The sequence below is a fragment of the Meles meles genome, chromosome 12 (assembly GCF_922984935.1).
Source record: "Meles meles chromosome 12, mMelMel3.1 paternal haplotype, whole genome shotgun sequence".
Lineage (NCBI taxonomy): Eukaryota > Metazoa > Chordata > Mammalia > Carnivora > Mustelidae > Meles > Meles meles.
In genome coordinates this window covers 47,974,937-47,987,991 of record NC_060077.1, presented here as the reverse complement: position 1 = coordinate 47,987,991, position 13,055 = coordinate 47,974,937, and the positions used below count along the sequence as shown (strand labels likewise).

The following is a 13,055-nucleotide window of genomic DNA, read 5'->3' as shown; positions in this document are numbered from 1 at the left end:
TCGGGTTCTGCTTTGCAGCTGTCTCACTGATCTGGTTGCCACTTCATTTTTATTCCTGAAGACAACACAGGTCTGTTTCGTTGTCAGGGGTTTTGCTGAAAATCAATAAAGGAAGCAAACGGAGAGGGACCTCAAGTGGGTAAATTACACAGGTTCTACAACCTCTCAGAGTTTCTGTACCAAAGGTTCCTGGTTTAAATTTCCAGATTTCTTCTTGAGATGGTAGGTGAATGAGGATGAGACTCATGTAACCATACTCCTTCCTTAGGACCACCTGCTTGCTGCCTGGTTCCTAGTTTGGAGACCAGAAGAGGCCTCTAGGACAGCATGATGACTTTTCACATTTCTCAGGGTGTCTGGCCTGAGGGACCCATCCCACGGCAACCTGCTTCTTTTTTTTTTTTTTTTTAAGATTTTATTTGTTTATTTGTTTATTTGTTTATTTATTTGCACGAGCACATGAGCAGGGGGAGGAGGAGAAGGAGAGGGAGAAGCAGGTTCCCTGCTGAGCAAGGAGCCTGCGGTGGGGCTCTATCCCAGGACCCTGAGATCATGACCTGAGCCGAAGGCAGACACTTACCTGACTGAGCCACCCAGGTGCCCTGACAACCTGCTTCTGCTTCTCATTGCAAGAAAGCAGGTCCTTAGGCTCACCCTAAGGTGAAAATGAAAGCTGTCTTGCACTTCAGAATACAGATTCAGGGGAGGGGGAGGAATATCTTTTCCTGAGCAGGCATTCCACGTGGTGACCAAGTTGGGTCTTTGGTTCACACATACTCTCTGTGCCAACTGTTCAGTATACTGTGGGACTGGGAGTCCCATTACTGCCATTCCTAAGAGACTTTTCTGTCATTTCCAGCTCTGAGAGATGTGGGGGTAACCTCTACTCTCTCTTTTGGCTTCTAGGTATTTGTGAATAATTTTTTTAAGTTTTTTTTTTTTTTTTTTTTTTAGTACTCTTTGCACCCAATGCAGAACTCGAACTCATGACCCTGAGATCAAGAGTCACTCGCTCCTCCAACTGAGCCAGCCAGGCATCCCTGCAAATAACAAATTAATGATTTAATTTTTCCTCCCCAGGAAGCACTTGGTTTCTTAGAACTTGTATCATGAGCCAGAAAGATGGGGGCATTGGGACAGGGGAGAGATGGTACTGTGGGCAAAGGCAGGGTGACGGCTAAGTTCTTATCTGGAGGATGTGGGAACAGACAGATGAGCACAACTGGACGTGGGGATTCTTTCTGCACACTGAGACAAGATGGAAATGCATATTCTTACTATCCCCCTGCCCTGCAGAGAGATAGGTGAGATGTTGGCTGAGTGCCTCCATTTTGAAGAGCTGGGAAGTTAAATGTTTCTTTGAAGGTTCTCACCTCCCAAATAGACTAGGACTTAGCATTTTCTCTACCAAACACTTAGCTCAGAGGGAGCCCTAAATACAGTGACCTAGCAAGTGTGTGGGGGAAAGGATGTGAAGTAGAAACGGGTGATGTCTGGGATCTGAACCAACATGAACTCAGCTTGGAAACAAGGACTCTGGAGAAGGTTACCCATGTCCTGCTGCTCTGATGGCCTTTCGTTGAAATTATTCCTGCAGGTGCTCACAGCTGGCTCGTCGGTATTGCTGTTTGATATGATCCTGACCAGTGCGACAGTGGGATGGTAAGTCTTCTGCAAGGAGAAAGGAAAAGCAAATTCATTGTTTGGCCTTCTTTCTTTCTTTCTTTCTTTTTTTTAAAAGATTTTATTTATTTATTTGAGAGAAGGACAGTGAGAGAGAGCATGGGAGGGGAGAAGGTTAGAGGGAGAAGCAGACTCCCTGTGGAGCCAGGAGCCCGATGAGGGACTCGATCCCGGGACTCCAGGATCATGACCCGAGCTGAAAGCAGTCACTTAACCAACTGAGCCACCCAGGCACCCCATTATTTGGGTTTCATCAGGATATTATTTTTTTTCTCTCCAACGTTGAAGAAAGGGCATTCGGGGTTTATATTTTATTGACCTGTAAATACACACTCCGAGGACTACCCATGTCATGAACATGCAACTTGATGAATTTCCACAAACTGATTACCCCGAACCTACTACAGCCGCATCCAGAATCAAGAAACAGAGCTTCACCCGCAGAAGTGGGTCTTTCGGCCACTCAGCCACACAAGCATAAACGCTACTGGTGATCCACTAACTTTATATATATTATGTGATTTTTCCAAGATTTTACAGCTGCTATGATTGACAAGGATTCAAAACCAGACTTGTGTGTGTCCAGGGTCCTATAACCTTTGTGTCCCTCCTTAGGACTGACTTAGCAAACGCCAAGGACTTACCAGCAGTGTAGGTAGTATCTAGGGAGAAGTGATCATAAGGGAGGTGTTAAAGAAACTAGCCAAATGGTCCTCTTCTCACCAGTATGACCATCCATGAAGAGCTTCTAGATAATTTGACAGCAACACAGAAGGAGCATTTCCCAGGACAGGACAGCTCTATTTCTTGTTCAAGGGCTGACATGGTGAACTAAGAATGTCCAGGGAAATGATCATAGGACAAAGATCTCACGGTCTTGGATTTTTTAATACTATAAACTATAATTCTGTCAGTTAGCTGAAAATATTTATTGAGTGACTGCTGCATGCAAAATGAGACATCATTCAGCCCTCAAAGAGGGGAGGGGTCAGGGAAATCATAAAGATAGTTTGTGGGATTAGATAGTCATGGTCTGAAGGCACAGCAGATGTGAGGGCTGCAGGAAGGAGAGAGGATGGGCCATCAGGAGGGCTATGGAACTGGCTTGAGTAGGACCTTATGCAGAACAGAGAGGGTTAGTGAGGCTGTGGGAGAAAGAAGATTTGGGCCTTCTGGCCCCAGGAAGACAGAGAAGGGTAGAGATGCAGGAGGGGCCAATGGTGCGAGTTAGTGATTTGGAACCGGAGCTGGGGCTGTGGGGCAGGAAGCTAACCCTCTGCTCCCTTCTTCTTCCCCTACACCTGTCCTTCCAGGAAGGCATGACCCCCGCAGTAGGCAGGATGTCCAGAAACCCAAGATATCTTAGTACACCCTTGAGACTGGTCCCCAAATGTCTGTACCTTCACCTTCATGGTGGAATTCTAGATTCTCAACGGTGGTTTTCTTTCTCATGAGTGGGCCTCCAACAACTCTGTTTTGTGCAGAATTTCAGAATGAACTTTAAAAACCCAGGTGTGGAACTGAGTGTGAGAACTAGCAGAGCGAGGTGGCTCTCCAGCCGGGAGGAAATGCTCAGGCCGAGTATCACAGCAGCTTGGAAGGGGCCAAGCCTCCAGGCTCTTTCACATCCTGTGAGCTTTATGGGATGCCCTGAACAAAACGGAAAGAAAGGCTGTGTGTACCCAAATCAAGGAAACGGCATGTGTGATTATTGCAAAAGGAACCTTGACTTTGGAATTTCCTGATTTTTGAGAACTCTTGTGTTTAAGGATGGTGTGTTTTCAGCCTCCAAGAATTTTCCAACCACAAAGTGAACCCCCAGAAGAGGAGTGTCAGACCACATTTCAGACTTCCTATCTTTCGTACAGAGCTGGTCCGTGCTGGCCATACAGCAGCATGCTCACGCCGAGACCGGCTGACCAGCTCTCAGAGCTGAGGCCCCAGGCAGGGCTGCCCTCTGGCTTGTGGGAGCTTAGGCTGATCAGAAGTCCCAAAGAGCCCGGACTGCAGAACTGTTTTGTTGGGACCCACTGTGTTTGCCTGTATCATTGTTTCTTGTTTTTTGGTTTGCAAATTTTAAAATCAGTCAAGGTGAGAAATCAGGTGACTTCCCCATAAGGGTCCACATTTCCAGATTCTTCTGAAAATGGGGACCAGCAACTACGTTGGGCATGTACTTCCACATGGCACCCATTGCTGGAATAGGTAGAGGCTGCCCCCTTCTGTGGGCATGGATGCTGGAAGTCAACACAGCCTCCCCACCCAGGCTGGCTGAGACCTGAGGACCCTGTGTCAGCTACATCCCGACCTCTATTTGCTCGTATATTCATTCATTTCACAAAAAAAGTGCTTGGTGGGCTCCGAGGCTACTGACATGGTCTGAGGCCCCATCGAGGTCACCATCCAGGGAATGAGTGCACAATGTGTCATTATCTACCTTCTGGGGGGCGGCAGCAGCTTAGCTGCACAGAGCAGCTCATCATCTAAAGTTAAATTTTTCAGGGCGCCTGGGGGGCTCTGTCGTTACGTGTCTGCTTTCGGCTCAGGTCATGATCCCAGGGTCCTGGGTTCAAGCCCCACATCGGGTTCCCTGCCCAGAGGGGAGCCTGCTTCTCCTTCTGCTCCTCACCCTGCTAGTGCTCGCACTCTCTCTCTTTCTCAAATAAAGAAATAAAAATCTATAAAATAAAGTAGGGTTTTTCACCTCAGCACTGTTGACATTTGGGGTCAGATAATTCACTATAGGGGGTTGTCTTGTGCCTTGTAGGGTTTTGGCTGTGAACCTGAGCCCCACCCCCACGGGATGCCAAGCACTTTCTGCAGGCATCGCCCAGGGTCCCCTTGGGAGCCAAATTGCCCCAGTTGGAATCATGGATCTAAAGGTTTGTGGTGATTAGTGGAGAAAATGCCATTCAGAATTTCAGCAAGGTCTTAGAAACCTGCTGATCTCCTAAATTAGAGACTTGGTCGGCTTGTGTCAGATCCTCCGCAGCCCCTCCCACACTCTCCGCAGTGCTGAGTGAGAGCTGGGTGTGCACGTCCCATCTGGCTGCGGCTGTGAGCTCCTCCAGCAGGGAACCGTAGCCAGGCACCTGTGTGCCTCTCTGCCTCGTCCCAAGAGCTGAATAAATAAGTGGCCAGCCTTCCAACTACTGTGCGAAAGAAAAATTATAAACCGAAGTCCCAATGCTGGTCCACTTTTAAAGTCTTTTCTTAAAAGCAACTGCTCTTATCCAGAAAAGTATCTTGTTTTTAATGACAAAAACAATCTATTGCAAGCCGCGCATCTAAATATCCAGATTCATATTTAATTATTCACTTTTAATTAATGGAGCTTTATGGTATATGGTGTATATGTCCAAAATTTCAACAGAGGGGATCGAACACATACGAAAGAAAAAATTCTGAACTGTGAGCAGTGTCCCTGTTAAGTAGAAATAGTTACGGGTGCCCCTTCTTTGAATTCTTTTTAGACTAGGAGAGACTCTCTTATAGTTTAGGTACACGAAGAGAAAACAAATAACCAAAACACAATCTCTTTGTCCTGAGGACTCTGCGATCACTTCTCGCCTTTGCCAATCATTCACAGAGCCCGCTACTGATCACGGGTTAGCATCATGCTCGATCTTAGCACAAGCCATACTAACACCAGCAGGCTTTAGAAAGTGTTCTCATACCGTCTTTGAATTAATGATGTCTTATGCCTTTCAGTTTAGGACACTGCAGAGACTGCCCAAGCCTCTTTATGGAGAGAGTGAATTTAGGGGTGAAGGAAGTACTCCCCCCAACACACCCCAGAATGCAGCTAGGATCACAGTGACTGAAATTTTTTTTTTTTAAGATTTTATTTATTCATTTGACAGAGATCACAGGCAGGCAGAGAGGCAGGCAGAGAGAGAGAGAGGAAAGCAGGCTCCCCTCTGAGCAGAGAGCCTGACACGGGGCTCGATCCGAGGACCCTGGGATCATGACCTGAGCTGAAGACAGAGGCTTAACCCACTGAGCCACCCAGGCGCCCCCACAGTGGCTAAAATTTATCAGTTTTCCACTTGAGTTAAAAATTCCAAAACGTTGGGGCGCCTGGGTGGCTCAGTGGGTTAAAGCCTCTGCCTTCGGCTCAGGTCATGATCTCAGGGTCCTGGGATCGAGCCCCGCATCGGGCTCTCTGCTTAGCTGGGAGCCTGCTTCCTCCTCTCTCTCTGCCTGCCTCTCTGCCTACTTGTGATCTCTATCTGTCAAATAAATAAATCTTAAAAAAAAAAAAAAATTCCAAAACGCTAAGCAAGGCCTTCTAAGTAACTATCACTCATTACCTCTCAACACAGAGTAATTGATCAGATTATGAACTGTCCTTCAGCAAGTCTCCAAGGGAATGGTACATTAGGCAGATACCTTTTGGTGAGGAAGAGAGAGGAAGCCAAAGTCGTTTGGAATATAGATGGGAGAAGGGGGAGCAAGGATAGGAATTCATCGTCCTTCATTGGGAAAATACAGGAGCTCCGGCCGGAAAAGGGTACAGTCTCTGGGCCCCCATCTCATGGGGTCAGTAAGTGCTTGAATAAGCACAGTAATGAGTGTAAAACTGAGCCGGGGCCTCTTCGGGTGGGAGGACAGAGAAAGACTGGGGAGGAACTGAAAATCCGCCCCCCCTCGGAAGAGAAGCTGGTGCTGAGTATTTCTGGCCGGGTGTGCTCTCCAGTCTGGTGTGTGTGTCTTAGTTGCATGAAGTGTGTTCACTTCAGGAATGATGGGGATTACAAGATTTGCAAACAGTTCAGTGAGGCTCTGACTTAAATAGTTGTAATGCTATTAAGATTCCTGCACCCTGTGTCAGCTTCCCCTGCTGTTTAGAAAACAACATCAAAGCTCACCTCCCTGGCTCTCTTTCCAGTACACGGAACCAAGGTTTGTTCCCTTGCTGAGCCTTCTCTAAGCTGCTTTGGTGTTTTAGGCAGTAGCTAAGCCCAGCGGTTGAGATGCAAGGTTATGACGCTTGGCATTGTTCTAAGGCTGTGGGGGAGAAGGGGCAGTGAGCCAGCCCGTGGCCTATTCTTCTCCCTGGTGACTAAGGAGGATTACTGGAAGCTGTAGAAATGACTGGGGCCCTGGTTATGCTGCAGAAATAAGCCCCTCCCCCACCCAAAGGCCAGTGCAGGCTTCGTACCAGGTCACCGTGACTTTGCACTTGCCCCAGGGGTTTAAGAAGACTGTGTGTGTGTGTGTGTGTGTGTGTGTGTGTGTTCCTTAAGGGATGTTGAAAGGAACAGTAGATCCGCATAAAAGGAGCAGCCTGGTCTTCAGGGCTGAGCCCCCCGTACCAGAAGAATGGCTTCCCCTTCATCCAAGAGAAGAGGTGAGAGGGCCCTCACGCACCCTGGCACTAGGCCAGGGACCAGAACACATGCATCCTGTTTCCACATACCGTCTTTCGGAAGCTGACAATCCTGTAAACGATGAGTATAGATCTAGGAAGGTCCTCAGACATTTGCTTCGCTTATAACATAGACACAACCTTCAGTTACATTATTATGAATTAAATGTGTGTCCAACAGAATTTATGGGCTTCTTGTTACTATTTATAATATTTCTGTACAAAAAAGAAAGTTTATTCCAACTTGGAGCTTTAGATCTCAGGCACACTTCCCCCTTGCGCCCCTGACCTTTCCATTCCAGCTGTTCCCCTGACTGGTGGGACACCCTCCTGGTCCCCTCCCCCAGTGACTGGCTGCTTGGCGGGCACCTCTGCTCTCACTGGGAGCCCTTTCATCACAGGGAAAGGAGAGGATGGTGGTTTGGGGATTCTCCCTGCTCTCTAGGGTCGACGGGGGTAAAGGATTTGTTCTCTGTCGCTCTAGAAAGCAGAACTTGGACTCACAGGTGAGGTTGTAAGAAGCAGCTGTTGCGTCAGTCTGAGGAAGGCTTCCCCATGGAGGGAGAAACCAGATGCCCAGGGCCTTCCATGATAAGACACCTGTCGATGCTGGCTGGAACCCCGTGGCCAGAGCTGCTCAACCAGGAGGACGTGCCCCTCATGTGAAGTCTTGGAGCAGAGTCGGGAAGCCAGCTCTGAGGCCAGTGAGGAAGGCATTGCCGCTCTGGGAGGGCAGTCCACCAGTCAGTAATATTCTGTTGCTCGTTTGTTAGAGGCCAAGTGTGGGGGCTGGTGGCTTCTTGCGTGTCCCTTTCAGCCTCAGACAGATTGCTGCATGTGAGCAGCTCCCGTGGCACAGACGAGACGAAAGCTGACAAGCAGGCACTGGGTCACCTAGCTAAGCAATGCCCGAGCCACAGTTGGGACTCGGTTGTTTCAGTGGCCTCACACTTAGTTCATTCCTGTGCTAAGTGGGGCACACGAGACAAGTTATCTTTATGTCAGAGTCACTCACATGGGTGACATCTCTCCCTGGGAATGTGGTGGGCACAGCCTGTGTGTTTCACAGAGTCGGCATCCCAGGTGTACGTCAGAAACATAAAGACGCTGTCGCCGAAATGTGCGTGTGTGGTGGGCGGGTGCGTGGAGGAGGTAGGACAAGACAGGAAGCGCGTGTTGGCACCTCTGATCAAGGGCGTTTCGTCACCATGGACCTCCCGTCATAATCCTGCAGGGATGGCCCAGCCCAGTGCCCAGAAGTGCTTTGTGGGAGGAATTTGGGGGTTCGGAGAGACAGCAGATTGTCTACAGAGAAGCTGAAAATAAACAACGTACAGACCTCCAGACTTCCCCCATCTACAGTTTTCCCACTACCTTTTCATTTTAGGATCGCCGACTGTATTTCTTTCTGCGCTGATGGGAAAGTCATGATTCGACTTTAGTGTTTTCCTCTCTAAATGTCCTGCTAGCCTCAGTGGAATAATAGGGCTCAAAGACTGTGCTCTCAATCATGACAAGGTTAGGGATACCTGCGTGGTATCCTGTCGTCAACCCCTGTCTGCTAAAAGCCCTCGGCGGCTGCGAGAGGTGTCCTCGCCGTGCTGTGTCTGGGGCAGAGCATTTGCTGGAGCACAGTCACCCCCACACCCCGGATCAGGATGAGCGAGACCTACCACCTCCTTCCTGGGCACAGGGGGAGGGAGGTGAGGGAAGGAGCAAACCCTACCTTGCAGCCCACGTCCCTCCTGCCTCCCAGCTGACGTTTACTTGGGACAAGCGGGCAGTTACAGGGCCAACCCAGCGGCTGGGCAGGCTGGGCAGGGGACGCAAGAGTCCCTGCCACAGAGGGAGGGATCCCTTGCTGTGCTGCAGGTGGGCACCAGGCAGCTCCGTGGGCCCCCAGCCTCCAGGCTCAGGGGACGGGGAAGCTAACCTCTTGCCATCTCTTGCAGCCTCCTGCTCGGGGGCCTTGGAGAGGCCTTGCTGGTTTTCTCCGAGCGGAAGGGCTCCTAAGGGCACGAAGAGTCAACTCTCAGGCTGCTGGCTGGAGTACTCGGCCCCCGGGCGTCGGAACTCCCCGAGGAGTGTGTCCGAGGCAAGAAAGCAGGCACAATGAGGCCGCCACGTCTCACTGCATGAAGGAGAACTCAAGGAGAACTCCGTCTGGGGATCCATGGGCTGCTGCAGAGAAGGGACTGTGTTGTGTCTTCCTGCTTCGAGAGGCTCCTTCAAGTTCTGCTGACCGTGCTGCCCAGTGGGGCAGACCCAGGTCTGGGAGTCCCCCCGTACGGGGGGGCTCTGCTCCCTTGGACTGATGCACAGGCCTCCTTGTCAAACACTTGTCACCAAACACTGCTTTGACTACTTGATGGTGGGCTCAAGGTATTCCTTGGCACTTTTTGTTTTGTGTTTTTACGTCTTTGGAGACTCTTCTGGGGATGTCCTTCCCTTGCTCTCATGGGCTTGCCTGGAGCCCGCCCTCACCCGCTTACGAGCACAGACAGAATTCCCCAGGAGGGTTTCCACTGGGGGGCAGGCGTAGCGATGAGGGTTGACCAGGAGTTCTGAGCCAAGTGAGACACCAGCAAGGACACCATTACTCTGGATTGAGTGCTGAAGTCTTTTGGTGACCATATGTTGTGTTGAATTCTGTACACACTTTCTTCAGCCTGTATTAGGCTCACTCTCTTGTCCATGATCAACAGAGGGAATAGGGTTTATAACTCCCGATACTCCCCAGACAGTGAAACAAACCTAGAACATATGTGTACACACAGGCACACACATTTATAATCCTCTTCCTTAAAGCTTTTAATCCATTTAATTCCCCGATGGCTCAGAGGAGATTTCAGATCATTGAATGCTGAAGTATATTTTTCAGGCCAGAATAAAAACTGGATTAAAACCCTAAACCTTGCCTCTCTGGGAGTCAAAAGGTAGGAATATGCATGAAATGGTAATTTGATCCAGAACCCACACTGAAGGGTTAGGAGAATAGTGTCTCACTCCAGTATTTCTGCTCATGACGGTGTCCAAATCCCTTAGCTAGTCTGCTGGGTGTTGGTTTTGGTCACTTGGAGATGTAGAAGGTAGTGGAGCCGCCGTGAGCCTTCCCCAGGCAGGAAGCCAGGCTTGCGGTGCTGGACATGCGCGTCATCGATGGAGAACCATCTTCAGCATCTGGGAAGTGAGCCTGTCCATTCTCGGCTCTGTGAAGAATGAGGTTAGTTCAGTCGGGGGCCATTCTTCCTGCACATTCTCTCCAGCTTGTTGAAAAAGTAAATGGAAAATGAAACAACTGGTAATGAATTCATATTCTTTGGAACTTGGGTACCTTAAATCTCTCTTCTGGGTTTTTCGTGGTCTCTGCATGTCATTTAAGGTAAAGATGTTCAGAGTGACCTTGACACAGAGACTGTTTCAGTTGGCTTTTAGTTCTTCATCAAGTTAAACTTTATAGAGGCTGAGGATCAAGCAGAAAACTGACTTTAGAATTACCCTTGTTCTTTTACCCCCACAAAACTCTCTCCATACGACCGAGTCCTTCTCCTTTCGTGGAAAGTGGCATCTGACCAAATGTCATCATGAGCCTGTCTTTCCAAGTGCCATTCAGACAAATGGAGATTCCTAAGTCTGGAAAGAATCATGCTCAGTTAATAGGCCCATTTCTGGTTTCCAGGAGACCTGTTCTTCTTTTCTTTTTTTTTTTTTTAAGATTTTATTTATTTATTTGAGAGAGGGGGAGCATGAGCAAGAGAAAGCAGCAAAGGGAGAAGCAGTCTCCCCACTGAGCAGAGAGCCCGATGCAGGGCTCGATCCCAGGACCCTGAGATCATGACCTGAGCCGAAGGCAGAGGCTTAACCCACTGGGCCACCCAGGCGCCCCCAGGGTCCCATTGTTTTTATTTTTTATTTTTTTAGTTGGAGGAGAGTTGACACGTGTTGTATTGATTTCAGGTGTATGACGTAGTGATTTGGCAAGTTTATACAGTATACGCTGCTCACCACAAGTGTACCTTCTGTCCCCAGACATCACTATCTACTATTGACTGTGTCCCTGATGCTGTGCTTTTTATTCCTGTGCCTTACTCATTCCATAACTGGAACAGAGCTATCTCCCCCCTTCAGCTGTTTTGCCAAACCCTGTACCCCCAACCCCTTTGGCAATCATCAGTTTGTTCTCTGTATTTATATATATATTTTTTAAATATTTTATTTATTTATTTGACAGAGAGAGATCACAAGTAGATAGAGAGGCAAGCAGAGAGAGAGAGGGAAGCAGGCTTCCTGCTGAGCAGAGAGCCCGATGTGGGACTCAATCCCAGGACCCTGAGATCATGACCTGAGCCGAAGGCAGCGGCTTAACCCACTGAGCCACCCAGGCGCCCCTCTGTATTTATATTTTTGATCCTACTTTTTGTTTGTTTATTCATTTTTTTAAGATTCTGTTTATAAGTGGAGTCATACAGCATTTGTCCCTCTCTGACTTATGTCCCTTACCGTAATATCTTCTAGGTCTATCCATGTTGTCTCACATGGCATGATCTCATCCCATTTTTGTGGCTGTTTAATATTCCTCTGTGTGTGTGTGTGTGTGTGTGTGTGTGTGTGTGTTTTCCACATTTGCTCTACCCATAAGTCTTCAGTGGACGCTTAGGCTGCTTCCATGTCTGCGCTGTTGTAAACAATGCTGCAGTAAACATAGGGGTGCGTATGTCTTTTCAAGTTAGTGTTTTCATTTTCCCTGGGTAAATACCCAATGGTGGAATTTCTGTACCATAAGTTAGCTCTATTTTTCACTTTTTGAGGAACCTCCATACTGTTTTCCGCAGTGGCTGCACCAGTTTGCATTCCCACCAACAGTGCATGAGAGTTCCCATTTCTCCACATCCTTGCCAACACCTGTTGTTTCTTGTCTTCCTGGTTTTAGCCATTCTGACAGTTGTGAGGTGAGATCTCACTGTGGTTTTGACTTGCATTTCCCCAATGATGAGTGATGTTGAGCCCCTTTTCATGTGTCTATAGGCCATCTGTAGGTCTTCTTTGGAGAAGACCTTTTGGTGTTGAGCTGTATAAGCTCTTTATATATTTTGGATATTAACCCCTATTGACTATATCGTTTGCAAATATCTTCTCCCATTCACTAGGTCGTCTTTCTGTTTTGTTGATGGTTGCTGGGCAAAGCTTTTGGTTTTGATGTGGTCCCACTAGTTCATTTTTGTTTTTGATTCCCTTGCCTCAGGAGACATAGCTAGAACAATGTTGCTCCAGCTGATGTCAGAATGATGACCGCCTGCGCTCTCTTCTAGGATTTATATAGTTTCAGCTCTCACATTTAGGTCTTTAATCTGTCTTGATTTATTTTTGTGTGTAGTGTAAGAAAGCGGTTCGGTTTCATTGTTTTAAAATCTCAGGTCTTTTCTTACCTTGACATTAGCTGGAGGCAGAGGATAAGGTATTTTTCTTCAGTAGACCATTCTGTTTCCTTCAGCTTCCATCTTTTCTAGGGCTTTTTCTCTCCCCAGGCCTTAACTTCTGTGTTTTATTCCCAAGTTCACGTGCTCAGCTCTGAATGCCTGTGAGCCCAGAGGTCTGTAGACCTGGGGGCCAGCCCAGATTTCAGCAGCCTCTTGAGCTCTCATTATCTGTGGCTCTCTGGGCCCCTGTCTGGGCTCCTGTCTGAGGGGGAATCCCCAGGTAACATTTCTATCAAAAATGATCGGTTTTGCCATGTCCTTTATGGGTCCTCATGATCTCTGACCTTGCTGGCCCCAAGTTAAAGCCAAGATGCTTGCATTTGTACAAATAAAGAGTGTGCTTTCCATCAAGAGAGGCAAGGTTCTATGTGATTGTGTATGGTTACTAAATTGCTGTGGATAGAAAGAAAAACAAACCATTTGTATTTATGGCAATTTGCCTTTCTTCTCTTCCCTTCAAACTCAGCTGGAGAGTATTGCAAAAATAGTTTTTATCCTTGGGACTAGGGACTGGCAGGGTGGGG

The 13,055-nt window shown here is 48.2% G+C and overlaps 1 protein-coding gene across 1 annotated transcript in view; it reads left to right on the top strand.

Moving 5' to 3' along the window:
- Positions 1-9,807, top strand: part of TMEM241 (transmembrane protein 241) — a 110,239-nt gene extending 100,432 nt beyond the window's left edge. The window contains exons 14-15 of the mRNA XM_046026079.1: positions 1,598-1,662; positions 9,007-9,807. Coding sequence (XP_045882035.1) covers positions 1,598-1,662; positions 9,007-9,067 — 126 coding nt within the window. The 3' untranslated portion in view covers positions 9,068-9,807. The remainder of the gene's footprint in view (positions 1-1,597; positions 1,663-9,006) is intronic.
- The last annotated feature ends 3,248 nt before the right edge of the window (positions 9,808-13,055 follow it).